The following is a 15,880-nucleotide window of genomic DNA, read 5'->3' as shown; positions in this document are numbered from 1 at the left end:
GGTCCTGGGATCGAGTCCCACGTTGGGCTCCCTGCTCAGCAGGGAGCATGCTTCTCCCTCTTTCTCTCTCTCTGTCTCTTATGAATAACTAAATAAAATCTTTAAAAAAAGTAAAAAGTTTTATTTATTTAGCTTTAGAGCCAGAAAGAGGGTGAGATTGGGAGAGAGAGAGATCATGAGCAGGAGGGGCAGAGGGAGAGGGAGAGAGAATCTCAAGCAGACTCCAAGCAGAGCAGGGAGCCCCAGACAGGGCTTGATCTCACAACCCTGAAATCATGACCTGCACGAGACCAAGAGTTGGATGCTTAACCAACTGCGCCCCCCCAGGCGCCCCCCCAATAAAGTATTTTTATGTGTAACCACGTGTAACTTAAGTGTAGCTAAAAACTTATGACCTGATTGGGTACAGTTACATTGTCCTATGTTCTTATAGTCAGTTTGCTTCTGAGTATGATTATTCTGTTGGTTGATGACTTCCTTAAAGATATTGATGATGTTTTCATTCTAATTCCTCAGAGAGAAAATAGAAGATTTATTACAAAGTGAAGAAAACAAGAACTTGGATTTAGAGCCATGTACTGGGTTAGTTGCCCTGAATATTCTCATATGCTCCATTTTGGTCTTTGAAACACACATTCATAGTCTTGTTATTATTTGTATGATGTAAGCACTAACTTGAGCATTAACACAGTGGGGACAATGGGATATGGAGACAGAAAATGAACGGTTTGTCCTATCCTGGAGGGGAGAAAACCCTTGTGCATCTTTGTAAGTTATGTCCAGGGTGTAAGTTATGCTCCAGGGTGGCATAATTACTTTAGTCTCGGAGAGTGCTTAATACATGAAGGTTTAAAGGGAAGAATTCACCATCAGGCTGCCTCTATCCTTTTAATTTCTCTCTGCAGTAAAAAACATCAAGAGGCAGAGACTCAAACACCTTACTTCCCTTTTACTTTGTGACTAGCTTCACAAAAGTGTTTTAATGCATGTGTCTACTTCAGAGTCATTGGACAGCCACAGGAAGTGATACTGTGGTTGGACAAGAACTTTTACCTCTTGGATAAATGCAGTATAATAATATTAAAGAAGATTCTGATGAGGACAAGTGATGAGGGATCCTGCCACCTCAGATGTCCCGCCTGTATTTTGTTTGCATATTACTTGTCACTTCTCATAGAGTTGCTTTTAAAAATTAAATGTATTTCTCCAACCAGTGCTTGCTCGGTTAGAATTTTCTTTTAATGAGCCCAAATCAGTACCTTCTTTTTTGTTTTTATAGGTTCCAAAGAAAACTAATTTATCAGACTTTGAGCTGGAAGTAAGTGTTTATATTATATGTGAGAACTCTGTGAGGGACCCAGGATTTAAAACTAAATATAATCTTTTAGCTTTTTTCACTTTAGAGATTCTACAGCTTTTGGTGATTTGACCATACCACGTTCTAGGGCAGTGCTTTATTGTGCTACTTCCCCTACTTGTTAAGTTCCTTAAATACCCACTAATTTTCTTTGTTATTTCTTAGCAGGTGCTTTTAAGCCTTTAAAATTTTCTTTTAATTGTCATTTTGGCCTTAAGTCCATTAAGTTCTGGATGTATAGTGTTCTGTTCTTAGAAGGTACATGATACAGATGGGGTTTTAAGATCTAGAAAATACCTAGATGAATGCTCTTTCTAAAGCAGGGGTTGGACCATGGGTGGGTTTCAGGGGGTCTCTGAATCCCCTGAAATCACATTCATAATTTTGTGCATGTATTTTTCTGGAGGTGTTTCCATTGGGTTCTCTGTATTGTCACCCCCCCCTTTTTTTTTTTTTTTGAGAGAGAGAGAGAGTGTATGAGTGTGCACGTGAGGGGGTGGTACAGAGGGGCAGAGGGTGAGGGAGAGAATCTCAAGCAGACTCCATGCTGAGCATGGACCCTGACGCAGGGCTTGATCTCATGACCTTGAGATCATGACCTGAGCCGAAATCAAGAGTCAGACACTTAACTGACTGAGCCACCCAGGCACCCTATCTCTGGATTTTCAAGGGGCTCTCTAGCCCAAAAATTGAACATCAATGTTGAGCAGTTGGTTGTTTGTATTTGATGTTGGGGCTCTTGTTCTCCCATTAGAATCTACCTGTGACATGTACTAGGAATTTACTTTGAACAAAACAGGAAAAGGGCCATTGTCCTCCAACTAGGCTCCTTTCCTGTCATGTTACCCTTGCAGTGTACTCCATGTGGGTTCCAGATTCTTCTCCTTGGCTGTTGCAAGCTACCTTGACAAATTACAGCAGAGTTACTTTTCTCAAACCTCTTCTATGTATGCCCATACCATTTAAAATGACCTTCACAATTTCACTTAGGAAGTAAATGTTACTATATTTGGAAACAAGATTTGACTGTGTGGTAATGAGCTGACTGTATTAGGTGATCCATGACATCTCAGTAAATGCATGTGTCCTAAAAGATTAATTTGAAATCAGATACACTCCTGCCTTTTAAAAGCAGATACAGGGAAACCTTTGGCAGCTGAAATATTATGGACTAGACTTATTATAAAGTATTCATTGTAATAGTTATTTTATATTTAATAAAACTTACTGAATTCTCGCTATAGACTTGCTTTGAAAATACCTAGGGTTTTAACTCTCATTGTCTCATCTAGTGATGTCCTGTTGTCTCTCTTTTCTTTAGGTATCCCAAAGGCATTCACGTTGACACTTTAGAAACTGAAAAGGTAACCCCAAGAACTGTCCAGGGCCAAACCCATGCAATGATACATTGAACGTGCTGAGAGTCAGGATTGACTCGTGGTTCTGCTTCTTGTGAGCTGGGTGACCTTGGGCAAGTCACTTCACCTCTGGAAGCCTCGTCTTCCTCATTTGTACTCTGGGGATGAGCCTGATGGTGATGGTCTGTGCCTGTTTCACAGCTGTTTTGTGGTGATCAAGTGGGTCAGCGGACATGAACATGCTTTGTAAACTTGAAAATGTGCAAATGTTAGTATGCATGCTGATTATGGCAGAAAGCTGTAGTGCTCTGCCTGAAAAAAATAGCTTCCTGTTAGGCAGGCACGTGAAATTAAATGACAGAATCTGGGGCATAAGTATCGCTATCATGTATTCCTGAGGTGTGCTCTTGGACCCGTGGTGGGTAATGGGAGGCTGATGGTGGGCTCTGTTAACAAAATTTCAGAATTTTAGAATTTCGTTGTTGCTCTGAAGTCGGATGTCTGATGAAATGAGAGATGGAGTAAATTAAAAAAATCTTGCTAGAAGGTAAATCTCAAACTTGGACATAGGATGTGATGTGCTTGACTGATACAAAATGGAATATGTGAGAAAGAAGGGACTGGTTTTCTGACACATGACCAGGAAAGCCAGGATTTTTTTCTTGTGTCAGTTAAATAGGATACGGAAATTTTATTTTAAAGTCAATTGTTTAGAAATTCACGTTCACATGCAGCGTAACTTCTTAGTGTTCATCGTGGGAAGTGTCTTATTTTCATAGTCTGTTGATACTTTGAAGTGACCTCTGTTGGGGTGAATTAATAAACCACGAGCAAATGTTGCACATGCGCAGAGGCAGAATTTTGGTTTGTAACATACCAACTCAGTTTTCGCAGCGTTTCAAAATACTCTCAGCAGGTTAGCCCATGAAAGGCTGCGTTGGTAAAACATATAACTTCGAATGGTAGCAGAATCTGAGTTGTTTGAGGTCAGGTTGCTTCTGGAAAGTTGTACATCTGCTTTATGTCTTTCAGAAAGAGCGCTACATCGTCATCAGCAAAGTAAATGAAGAAGAGCGTAAGAGGAAGGAGCAGCAGAAACTCGCTAAGGAACAGGTGACTGAGTCATGTTCATGTCTTTTGGGTGAGAAATGGCAGCTCGGTACTGATTTAGGCCTTCCTGCATGTTTGTAGATCCTGTGTCACATTCAGCGTAATGAATAGTGCCCTACCGTAGCAGCATTGAATTGGCAGAAACACCTAGAACAGAACAAGGGAAATTAAGGCTAAGAATTTAGACATAGCCACCAAAGTGAGTCTGACATGTGAATCATCTATGTGAATCAGCCTCTAAGGAAACGTATTCTTGGTCATCATTCAGATTGTGTGTCCCTGAACCGCATGCCCATTAGCTAATTCTGCTGTGTTTAGCCTCGGGCACAGTTGCTGGTTTTCCTGAAACAAACTGTGGAACCTGTGATTCGACAGATTAGGATGACATGGTGGTATTTGCATGGTTAGAGCATCACCCTGGTTGCTGTCTGGAGAGTGGATTCCAGTGAGGAGGACCGGAGGCAGGGAGACCAGTTAGGCTGGGGAGTAACCTCGCTGTGAGATGTCGGTGAGCTGGAATAGGATAGTGACTAGCAATTTAGGTGGACCCTGGAGATGTTTAGAAGGTAGACTCAATGGAATTTGGGATTGGGTGTGGGTGGTGAAAGTGGAAGGGAGAAAAGAAAGATAGTCAAGCCAGGAATTTGAGCAACTGGGTAGACTGGTGTCAGCTGGGGTGGGCCAGAGTGATACTGGTAGGGGGACAGGTGGAGGAGGCCAAGAGCTCACACATACATAAGGCAGGGCCACATCTGACTGGTCTAATCATTAAGGATGCAAAAAGCCACTGCTGGATTGAGACAGTTTCTTGCTTCAATAGAGAAGGAAGATCAGCCAGAGGTACCAGCTGCATGTGGTCCCACCCACCAAAAAGACAGCACTGAAGCCAAAGGGGCCCGGGGACTGCTGTGTGAGTTGGGGCTACCCCATTACCAAGGAGCCAATTCTAGACCGCAGCTGAGCGCTTTTCTGTGCTCTAGCTCTATGCTGCAAAGGAGGGTGGGCAGAAAGCCCCCTGCCTCATCAGAACCTGGGAGGCAGGGAGAATCCCTCATGACAGCCTCCCAGGAGAAAGAGGGAGGCAGGCGGGACAGGACCTCAAAGCAGCTCCTCACAGGCCTCTGCCTCCCACCTGCTTTTCTCGGGGTGTTCCACCGACACAGAGATGGGTTGTGACTCAGGCCTTTGCCCGTGTGGTCTGTGTGGATACGTGCAAGGTCACCAGGGCACCATGGCACAGCTGTCCCCCCAAAGTTGAGAAGGATGTTATCTTCTGTTTTTGACCCGATGACATTTTAGATGTCTTGGGGCGTCCACGGGTGGGTTTCCTGTGGCAGGTTTGTCCTGGAGTGCCGGAGAGAGGGTGAGGTGAGGGCTAGGTGTGGCTGTCGTTGGCGGGACTGGGCTGGAGCCTCCACTGTGTGCTGAAGAATGAGGATAAGATGGCCTGGGGTAGGTTCCTGAAGGATCTGGCATCTAAATGATAAGCAGAAGCAGAAAAATGTACCCAGAGAGTCTTGTGACCAGCTGCCAAGGGAAGAGAATGTTTGAAGAGGGGAATGTCAACAGAGGAGAAGTTAACGGATAAAGACGGAGATGTGGCCCCTGGGTTTAGCCTTGGGAGTCCTTTTTTTTTTTTTAAATAAGAATTATTATTTTTAAGTGTTGCAGTAAAAGTTTAGTAACAGTTTTGAGAGCTAGCATTCCAACCCAGAGGACAGAGGAGAACAAGATAGAAATCTGAGACCCAAGGGAACTGGGATATTTAGCAGGGACCCCAGCACAGCACTCATCATTCCAGGAATTCAGCTGTTCATCCACCTGACAAGAAAGACCTCTGGTCACAAGGAACAGTGAACACTTTGGTATAGGAATTAAGGTTGAATTAGTTATTCACCATTTGTAGCATATTCACCATATGTTTCAGCATTATGGTAGGTGCAGAGGGCATCAGAACAAACGATTGATTTATTTATTTGAGAGAGAGCGCAAGACAGAGAGTGAGCATCGAGCGGGGGGGAGAAGCAGAGGGAGAAGCAGACTCCTCACTGAGCAGGGAGCCTGACGTGGGGATGGATCCCAGGAGCCCGGGATCACGACCTGAGCCAAAGGCAGACGCTTAACCGACTAAGCCACCCAGGCATCCCAGAACGAATGATTCATGACTTTCCTATCTAAGAGTTAATAGTCTATCTGGGAGAAAGTGCTAAAAATGTCATTAAAACGTAGGGATATGAAGTTTTTAAAAAATATTCTTAAAAATTAAAAAATTTTAATTGTGGCAAAATACACATAACAGAAAATTTACTCTATTTCCAAGTGTACAGTTCTGTAGGATTAAGTGCTTTCACCTTGTTGTGTAGCCACACCAGCCATCCTTGTAACTGTTCTCATCTCATTAGACACTAACTCCCTGTCTGCACCCCTAGCCCCTGGCAACTCCCCTTCTACTTTCTGTCTCTGTGGGTCTGACTACTCTAGGTACCTCATGTAAGTGGAATTGTGCAGCATTTGTCTTTTTGTGACTGGATTATTTCACTCAGCATAATGCCCTCCAGGTTCACCCGTGTTGTAGTAGGTGTCAGAATTCCCTTCCTTTTAAAGCTGAATAGTAATCCATTGTCTGTAGAGACTACATGTTCTTCATCCATCTGTCCTGGACACTGGGTTGCTTCTGCCTTTTGGTTCTTGTGAATAATGCTGCTATGATCATGGGTGTGCAAATATCTCTTGGAGTCCTTGCTTTCAGTTCTTTTGGGTATATACCCAGAAGTGAAATTGCTGGATCGTGTGGTGATTCTATATTTAATTTTTTGGGGAACTGCCATACTGTTTTCCTTAGCGACTGTACCACTTTACATTCCCACCAACAGGGCACAAGTGTTCCAGTTTCTCCATATCCCCGTCATCACTCGTTAGCCTTGGGAGCAGTTTAAAGAGATGAGCAGTTTCAGTGAGGGTGAGGCCAGAGAGCAGAGGGCTGCAAGGAGCTAGTGAGTGGAGAGAAGTCTCGAGTAATGTAGCTATGATGAGACAGGAAGGGGCAGCAGGTTCATCCAGCTTAGCACTGAGGACGGGGTATCAAGATTGGAGAGAAATTGAGCCTGTTCAGACATCACTGGGAGGAAAGGAGAGAAGAAACTGGGTGGGGCTGAGTCTCAGAGTGCTATGCTCTAAATGTACAAAAATGCATTTGACAAGGAGAAAAGCCAGGAATTATGAGGATGCTTGATTTGATCAATCAGCTGCTAGATGGGCTTCCTCAGAATTTAATGCAGTATTGAATTTGGCCAGCAGGTGGCAGCTTTGAAAAGTTTGTGTTTTTAAGGCCACTTGCTGGACTTGGATATTTCAACAAATGATGTGAAGTGATAGGTAAACCCTAGGTGCCGTTATTTTAGTAACTAATGAATAATTTGGGACTTGCTCATTCCACGTTCTAAAACAGAAGAAAGGTGTGTACATAAGTTAGGTCAGATGCAGTTTTTTGGGATCATGGAGACAGAACAGGGAAACTAAAGCTATATAACTCAATATAACACTAAAGTGTTTTGGGGGGCTACATTTTAACCCATTCAGATAAGGACTATGTGTACATCAGTAGTTTTCTTGGTTTGTTTCTCTAAATCAGGAAGAACTGAATGATGCTGTGGGATTTTCTAGAGTCATTCATGCCATTGCCAATTCGGTAAGTGAACCAGGCTTTTTCTTTTTAACTAGATTCCTGAACATAACATTTAAGGTGAAATGCATAGTCATCATTGACAACTACCCATTTGGTCACGTGTAGAATGTTTACCTGGTATGGAGGGAGACTTTGGTTATAATGCGCTCAGTGACATTATAATTGCCGATTGGATCCACACCATTTTCCAGAAGGTTTTCTTGTGGGGGCTCCTGGCTGGCTCAGCCAGTAGAGCATGTGACTCTTGATCTTAGGGTTGTGAGTTCGAGCCCCACGCTGGGTATAGAGATTACCTAAAAAAAAAAAAAAAAGGGTTTCTTGTACAATGCATAGGAAGATTATACTGTGATTTCCTTATATGGCTACATGAAACTTACCTTTATTATTCTCAAAACCATCAAGAAGTAGAAAAAGCAAGTAGGGAGTATGGGGAGAAATTATCGGGTATCTGACTGAGGGTGTTCTGTTCCATAGTTAGAAGAATCTAGAGGACAAAAATAATTGTGTTGAGTTCTTCTGCATAACTGTAACTGAATTGTGTGTGATAGCCTTGATGATATTTGATAAGTTTTAAACGGTGTTGACCTTTTGTGTAAATATGCTAGAGCATTCCGTGATTGGTATGGCGGACATTTTTGCTTGTTTTCTAAGTCCCGTTGGAAAAGAGGCCTCCACGTCTTGGCATAGATAAATTGGGCCAGGCTGCTGGTGGTTTCGTGGATTACACATCCGAGTCAGACAGCTTGCTGGGACGCTCAATAGCCTGGAGGCTAACACTTTCTGTTCCTAGAGTAGCTGGCCATGAGAGCAGGAATTATCTCCCCTGGAGAAGGAATCATCTTGTCTTGTCGCTTAGGTGCTGAGCTTTGCACCTAGGACACTTTAAGGCCGTAGAGATCCCCTCTGTGTTCCTCCCAAGTGCAGGCTTGTGAGAACAGGAGCACTTGAGAGGGGGCATGCCACTCTCCTTCAGTGGGGATGAACAGCAAGTTACAGAGCCCCATCGAAGAAGTCAGTGAGGTAACCAGAACGGGATAGAAAGTCGCATGAGTCTGGAGAAAAACAAAGGCGAGAGAATCTGTTCATGAATGGCTAAGACATAGGTGTCCAGAGAAGCAAGGGGGAATTTCTGGTCACATTTGCTTATATCATCCACACTTAGCCAGCAGACTTCAGAGAAGTGGTTGAATTCACTGAGGCCAGCCCTGAAATACAGACCTGTGGGGCATCACTGGGCTTTGAGCTCTCTTGTGGCCGTCCTGATAGCTGGGTCTGTTTGCCTGGTTCATACTCGGATGCCGTAGCTGCTGTGTCCCTCTTCCTGTTGTCTGTCTCCTACAGAACAATTTACAGCATGCTGCTGACCGTTGGTAGTTAATGAGACAGAGCATACTATGAAGACAAGTCCCCTTTATCAGTGACCCAGACATTTTAAAATTTACTTATTTTTTTTTAAAGATTTTATTTATTTGAGAGAGAGAGAATGAGAGACAGCGAGCACGAGAGGGAAGGGGGTCAGAGGGAGAAGCAGACTCCCCGCCTAGCAGGGAGCCCGACGCGGGACTCGATCCCGGGACTCCAGGATCATGACCTGAGCGAAGGCAGTTGCTTAACCAACTGAGCCACCCAGGCGCCCCCAGACATTTAAAATTTAGAAGTCACATACCTTAAAAACAGAGTCAAGCTCTAAAAAGCCAATGAATACTCAGTACTCTTAAACATTTATATCACACCACATTCTTTCCCTGCCACTCTTAGTGGTAAATCTGTGTTTTCTGTATGTTAAAAAAAACTTCATTTTCTACTAATTTTACACTCACAGCAATCGCAGATATAGTACAGAGTTTCCACTGATCCCTCACCTCGCTACCCTTCTGCTGATGCCTCGTATAACCATGTGGTTATCTGAACCAGGAGGTGAATGCTGGTATGATGTTATGAACCAAACTGTAGGCCTTACCTGAACAGCATCACTTTCCCCACTGAGTTCATGGTTCTTTCCAGGACCCCACGTTGCATTTACTTGTTTCTTTTCCTCAGTCTTCAGCAGTCTGGGCCGTCTTTCGTTGTCTATTATAATCTCAGTGTTTTTGTTTTTTGTTTTTAAAGATTTTATTTATTTATTTGAGAGAGAGAGAGCACGAGCAGGGGAGGAGCAGAGGGAGAGGGAGAAGCAGACTCTGTGCCAAAGTACAGAGCCTGATGCGGGGCTGGATCCCACAACCCTGAGATCATGACCTGAGCCGAAATCAAGAGTCACATGCTAAACCGACTGAGCCCCGCAGCGCCCCGGCCCCCACCCAGTTTTGAGCACCTTCTCATTCTTTGGCATCACAAGATGTTCAGACTCACGTTGTATTTTCCCTGCCTCAGTTCTAGAATCCATGAGTTCTCCAAGGAACCCTGGTTCCTTTTATTGCATAATGGTTTTTAGAAACCCAGATCTGGCACTGGGTACCACTGTGGTGTTACTGAGCCAAAAGGACAGCTTGTGTGTTGGATTTGAAAGATTTTGTATAGAACTGTTTATTTCTAAGAATTACGTTTAGCCCTATGAGTCAAGAAGTCTCACTGTGATGATTTACTGGGACACAGTCAGAAGCTCCACTGTGATGACCAGATGCTTTCTGTTAAAAATGCTGTCACCTGGCTGGCTAAATCTAAGTCGATGCTGCATTTTGGTAGTTTATTTTCTATCACAATGGAGTGATGTACTGAACACATATTATACTTCAGTTGGTAGAAAAGCAATAAGTTGCATTGGAAATGGTATTTAAGAACATGCCCCCTGAATTGTGACATAGATGTGAAGGGAATGAGAATTCATTCTGTTTGACAGAATTAGAAATTAATTATTTTTACCTTTCAGCGTTGTCACAAATATGTCTTTTAAAAATCAATGAGTTGTTTTAAGGAATACACTCCTAGAATAGATACTTGGAGCCTGTTCACAAATTATTGACAGACAGTTCAAGGTACTTAGCCTTTTCAGTTACTTTTTTGAGCCCTTCAATAAAAATTTTACTACTTCTGATTCTTGAGGGTGGCAAGATGAATAAAAAGCAGAGAAGATCAATGAAATCAAAGTCATTGGAGCTTTTACTTTGCATAATGGATTTAACACTCTAAGAGTAGAGGAATAAAGCTAGCCCTAACTTATTTATTTGCATAAATATATTTTTTAATATCAAAAAGTAAGTTTAGTACAAAATCCTCATAGAATCTGAGCCATACATTTCACTCTCAAGCCCCAGTATAATTTTGTGCCAAGAAATCTTCTCCTTAACCCCGACTTTCTTTAGGGAAAACTCGTTATTGGACACAACATGCTCTTGGATGTCATGCACACTGTTCATCAGTTCTGCTGCCCTCTGCCTGTGGTAAGTGACCTGCCTGCTAGCCTGTGTTAAAAATTCACCACTTCTTGCCATTTGCTACAACGTGGATGGAACTAGAGCGTATTATGCTAAGTGAAGCCAATCAGAGAACAACAAATACCATATGATTTCACTCATATGTGGAGTTGAAGACCAAAAAAAACAAACGAGCAAAGGGGAAGAAAAGCGAGCAAGCGAGAGAGAGACAAACCAAGAAACAGGCTCTTAACTCTAGAAAACAAACTGATGGTCCCCAGAGGGGTGGGGGGGGTAGTGGGGAAGGGGGAAACAGGTGATGGGGATGAAGGTGTGCACTTGTGATGAGCACTATATTGTACCCCTGAAACTAATAAAACACTGTTAACTGGAATTAAAATAAAAACTTGAAAAAAAAGAAGAAAAATTTATAATTGCTTATTACCGAGAAAGCATTCTCTACACGAGTGCTGTTTCCTTGTATGCAGCACGTTCCCAGAGATAGTCTCATGCGCTTGGGTGTACATTTTTGAAGAGATGTACTTACAAGCCGTTGTAAGGGATCTTCAGTCATCTGCCATTGCCAGAGCAGAGCTGGACATTTGTTTCGACTTGATGCCAGTGGTTTGCTCATTTAGTGCTGGGCAGGCATTCTCGGCCACAGGCGTGGTCTTCTAGTTGGTTGCTGCTAACATTAGCCATAATGGGGCCATTGAAGGTGAGTAGTACTTCAGGTCAGCTGAACTGGATCAGGTCCTACAAAATTTAGAATTCTTGCCGACCTCTTGCTAGGCTGCTTCCCTTAGATTCTCCATTAACCTTGGTGTTTTTTTGCTCTTGGAGCCATGTTGGCTCAGGGCACCAAGGCACAAGCCTCTTTGGCTCTTCAGGAAAAGAGTTTCTCTTCTGTCTCTTCCTCTTTTGCTCCCTGTGTACACGGCCTCATCTTGCTTGCCTCCCATCACCATGTCCTCCCCCTCCTTTATTTGCTCTCTCTGTTTTGAGAATCTTAAACAGGCTCCCTGCCCAGTGCAGAGCCTGACGTGGGGCTCAGTCTCATGGCCCAGAGATCACGACCTGAGCCAAAATGAAGAGTCAGACACGTAACCGGCTGAGCCACCTAGGCGTCCCTACGTCACATGTCTTATGAGACATTGTTCCATCAGGATCTTGATGTCTTTCTTTGGAAAAGTCCAACAAAGCCCAGCTGTGAATACCATGGGTCTCTTGCTCCCCTTGTTCTGTTTCTGCAGCCTCAAGGTTGTCATTGCTTCCCATGACAACGGTATCACCCCCTCTGGGACTCAAAGACTTCATGGTGGTGAGTCTCAAACATGATGGATATGAATGTGCAGTGTACAAATCTGAAGAGCTGATGTTTACTTCAGATCAGCCGCTTCTGTTGGCCAAGTCGACCAGCATAGCAGTTCCTCTCATGATTTTTTGACGTTTAAACCAGGGAATTGACTGGTAAGGGAAGAGGAAAGTGTATTAAATGCCGCGTTTATAGGTGTTTTTAACACCAAACAGGGCTTGGCACATAGGGGGCATTAAATATCGATTTAAAAAATGAGTATCTTCCAACTGTGCCAGATTTATAATCTGATATATGGTTCTGTTCACATCACCGACAGTGCTCAAAATTCTGAACCTAATCCTGTCTTCTTTGCTTTTCTATACAGCTGATTTTTTTTAAAGATTTTATTTATTTATTTGAGAGAGAGAATGAGAGAGAGAGAGAGCATGAGAGGGGGGACGGTCAGAGGGAGAAGCAGACTCCCCGCTGAGCAGGGAGCCCGACGCGGGACTCCATCCCGGGACTCCAGGATCATGACCCGAGCCGAAGGCAGTCGCCCAACCAACTGAGCCGCCCAGGCGCCCTATACAGCTGATTCTTGTTAGCCTGACATGGCAAGCTTTCTGTGATCTGGCCCAGCCAGCCCTGTGTCTTCTAGTCACTTGTGACCCTCCTTACTCCCATCCGGACTGGCTCATGTGTTCCTGGGACCGCTTTGTGTTTTTGCCTGTCTGTGATTTTGGTATACAATTTCCTCCTTTCTGAATTTTCTCTGGTTTTTCTCCACATTTGCCTGTGTACACCTTGACCTGTCTTACCAAGATCTAGCGTATGCCTCTTCCACGAAGGTTTCCCTGCCTGCTGTCTTGCCCAAGAGGTGATCTTCCCTTTCTCTGAACTCCTACAGAACTCTGTAGCTCTTGAGTATACAGTTTTTCTTGACCTCTGTCCCCTTCTTCTAGGTGATTAGCTTCTCGGACAAGGCGTGTAACCTTTTTTTAAGATTTTTTATTTATTTATTTATTCATGAGAGGCAGAGAGAAAGAGAGAGAGAGAGAGGCAGAGGGAGAAACAGGCTCCCAAGGAGCAGGGAGCCCGATGCGGGACTCGATCCCAGGACCCTGGGATCATGACCTGAGCCGAAGGCAGATGGTTAACCATCTGAGCCACCCAGGCGCCCGGAGTGTAACCTTTTTATTGTCTGTGTCTAAACGCCTAGCATAGCACATCGTATGTAAGCACTCAGTAAATGGTACGTTGAACGAAACTACTGTAGTTCTGAATCCAGTTCTCGTAGAAAGAGCTTGAGATTTGTTGTGGTGTAGGATGTGGGTTAGGAGACACGGCTTCATCCCTTGCTTTATTACTGAGGTGACCCGAGTCAGTAATGAGCTTTTTTGTGTTCTGCCATTGTCAGGGGGAGAAAATTGGTTTTCTTCCAACTAGTTTTGGAAGAAGTGGTGAGAATAAATGAGAAAACATATTTAAGATGGTAGAACTTTTTACATGCACTGGTACCAAATTTTGCATTTAAAAGTATACTAAAGAATCCATATTTTGGAGCTGTCTTTTAGGGGAGACTCTCTTCTGAAGAATCTTCTTGGTACTTCAGTGTGACCTTTTAGAAGGCATGGGTCTAGAGCTCTGCTATATGCTAGCCCTGGAAGTAGCCATAATTCTAATTTTTTCTTGCTTGTGAGGCTTTGTGATGGTATTGTGAGGTGACGGTAGTCGTTATTGCATTTTTGTTTGACCTCAGCACGGAAACCACTTGTTCATGTATTGTCCGTTAATTTCATGATAGCCATTGAAAAGCTGGTAAATATCCCAAACTACATAAATAACAGTCTGTATTTACAGGCTTGGAAAGCTAATTGGAAATGGCAGTTTGCTATGAAGCATGAATAACGCTGAAGAGAAGCGTAGTTAAAAAGGGTCAGGAGTATGACTACTCAGTCTGGTGTGGCAATTATGTATGTAAATGAGTTCATTCAAAATTAGATCCATCTCATTTCGGCTTTAGACTTCCTGATCAAAATAAACTGGGAAATGAATTGTCTAATTTAGGCACTTGCTACTGGTGCTTCTTTAGCAATTTTCTGAGTAGTTAAAGCATGCACTGTGCATATTGGAAAGTCTGCGTTTTAGTGGCCATTTTACCTAGCATTTCAGAGATGTTCTCAGTAAAGGTATAACCTAGTTTATAGTATGTCCATATCCTGTATAAACCATTTTATTTACTACATAACTCTGCTAGTCTCATTGTTATGATGGATTCATTTGATAGAGCTATTACTGAAAGCTTTCTACATATAATAGAAACGTTCCCCCCTTCCTCTCTTTCAGCCATAAAATGCTCAAGTTTGTCTGTTTTGGTTATGGAAAAATTTTATGTCAGATCATATGATTCCCTGAGGAAATTGTGACGATTTTTAGAAAGTAATTATTAGCTAGAGATGTATCCAGCAGTTTAGCTTAAAGGGCCTGTGTGAGGTGTCACAGTTTGAGATGGCTGTGGAGCTTGAAATATTATGTGTGTTTGTAGTATTGTGAGCGTATTAGTAAAATCGCAGCAAGTCATTGTCTGTCTTTTTGTTTTTTTTTGGTTAGGACCTAAATGAGTTTAAGGAGATGACGACATGTGTTTTCCCCAGGTAAGCTTTCTTTGAGGATTCATTATCCTTCATTCAAAACAGTTCTCATACTGTATAAGATACAAACACGTAATAAATAGTAATAATAGTAATTATCTGATATGATTACAATCCAGTTGATAATAGCTAGTTAATGGTTTAATAGGTCCAGCTGTGACCACTTGCTTTTTTTTTTAAAGATATATTTATTTATTTTGAGAGAGTGAGAATGAGAGAGAGAGAGAGAGTACATGAGAGGGGGGAGGGTTAGAGGGAGAAGCAGGCTCCTCGCTGAGCAGGGAGCCCGATGCGGGACTCGATCCCGGGACTCCAGGATCATGACCTGAGCCGAAGGCAGTCGCTTAACCAACTGAGCCACCCAGGCGCCCACCACTTGCTTTTGATTGCATTATAAACCAGAATTTGAACTGAGAGTGAAAATAGGCAGCACCTGCTTTTTCCTCACCCTCACAGCCTGCTGTCTGAAGAGTGGGCGCAGTCTTCTTGAGTTGGCTGTTATCTCTCTTGTACGCCGCACGTGCCTCGTCCTAGTCAAGCGTCCAGTTAAGAGTGTTGTGTAGTCAGTCAAGAACTGTCTGGCTGGAGATTTTTCCCCTCATCTCTAAGTTGGTGCCTTTACCTGATAGTGTCTCCCACAGTTGATGTTGCATGAAACTACCAAATGCAGATTTTGACCTCCAAGAGTTTATTTTGTGCAAATCTGGGTAATACAGTGGTTGGTAACGGCGTTGGGGTACTAGACCTACAGCAGTATTTGAACCGTAGAAAAACTTAACAAAGATCTTTGCCTTCCTCTTGGAATGGATGTAGCCCACACCCAGTCGGGGTACAGGCGGTTCTAGAGCATGTGCTCTGAGTGTGGCAGTGTGTGCCCTCCCCCATAGCCTCTTGATCAAGAGAGGTTGAGACGACAGAGCCCCAGTCTCATGTTGCAGCAGTACCTGTGCTAGGTCAAACTGGCTCTCTTGTTGGCTTTTCGGACCGGAGGCAGGCTCTTCATTTTACTAAAATACATTTTGGACGTTGATGTGTGTTTTGTTTACCTTATTAACATTTCTTTTGTTTT

At 43.3% G+C, this 15,880-nt stretch overlaps 1 protein-coding gene across 4 annotated transcripts in view; it reads left to right on the top strand.

Moving 5' to 3' along the window:
• PARN (poly(A)-specific ribonuclease) overlaps nt 1-15,880 on the top strand; it is a 208,354-nt gene that overhangs the window by 15,218 nt on the left and 177,256 nt on the right. For all 4 annotated transcript variants that reach the window (XM_088017379.1, XM_088017378.1, XM_028117504.2 and 1 more), the window contains exons 8-14: nt 517-582; nt 1,280-1,318; nt 2,679-2,721; nt 3,748-3,828; nt 7,457-7,513; nt 10,813-10,890; nt 14,771-14,814. In XM_088017379.1, coding sequence (XP_087873505.1) covers nt 517-582; nt 1,280-1,318; nt 2,679-2,721; nt 3,748-3,828; nt 7,457-7,513; nt 10,813-10,890; nt 14,771-14,814 — 408 coding nt within the window. The remainder of the gene's footprint in view (nt 1-516; nt 583-1,279; nt 1,319-2,678; nt 2,722-3,747; nt 3,829-7,456; nt 7,514-10,812; nt 10,891-14,770; nt 14,815-15,880) is intronic.

Source organism: Eumetopias jubatus, unplaced genomic scaffold, assembly GCF_037043125.1.
Source record: "Eumetopias jubatus isolate StellerSeaLion01/CBP00866 unplaced genomic scaffold, mEumJub1_p1.0 scaffold_12, whole genome shotgun sequence".
NCBI classification, from domain to species: Eukaryota; Metazoa; Chordata; class Mammalia; order Carnivora; family Otariidae; genus Eumetopias; species Eumetopias jubatus.
Note: the sequence above shows the minus strand (reverse complement) of the source record. Positions and strands in the feature narration are given on the sequence as shown.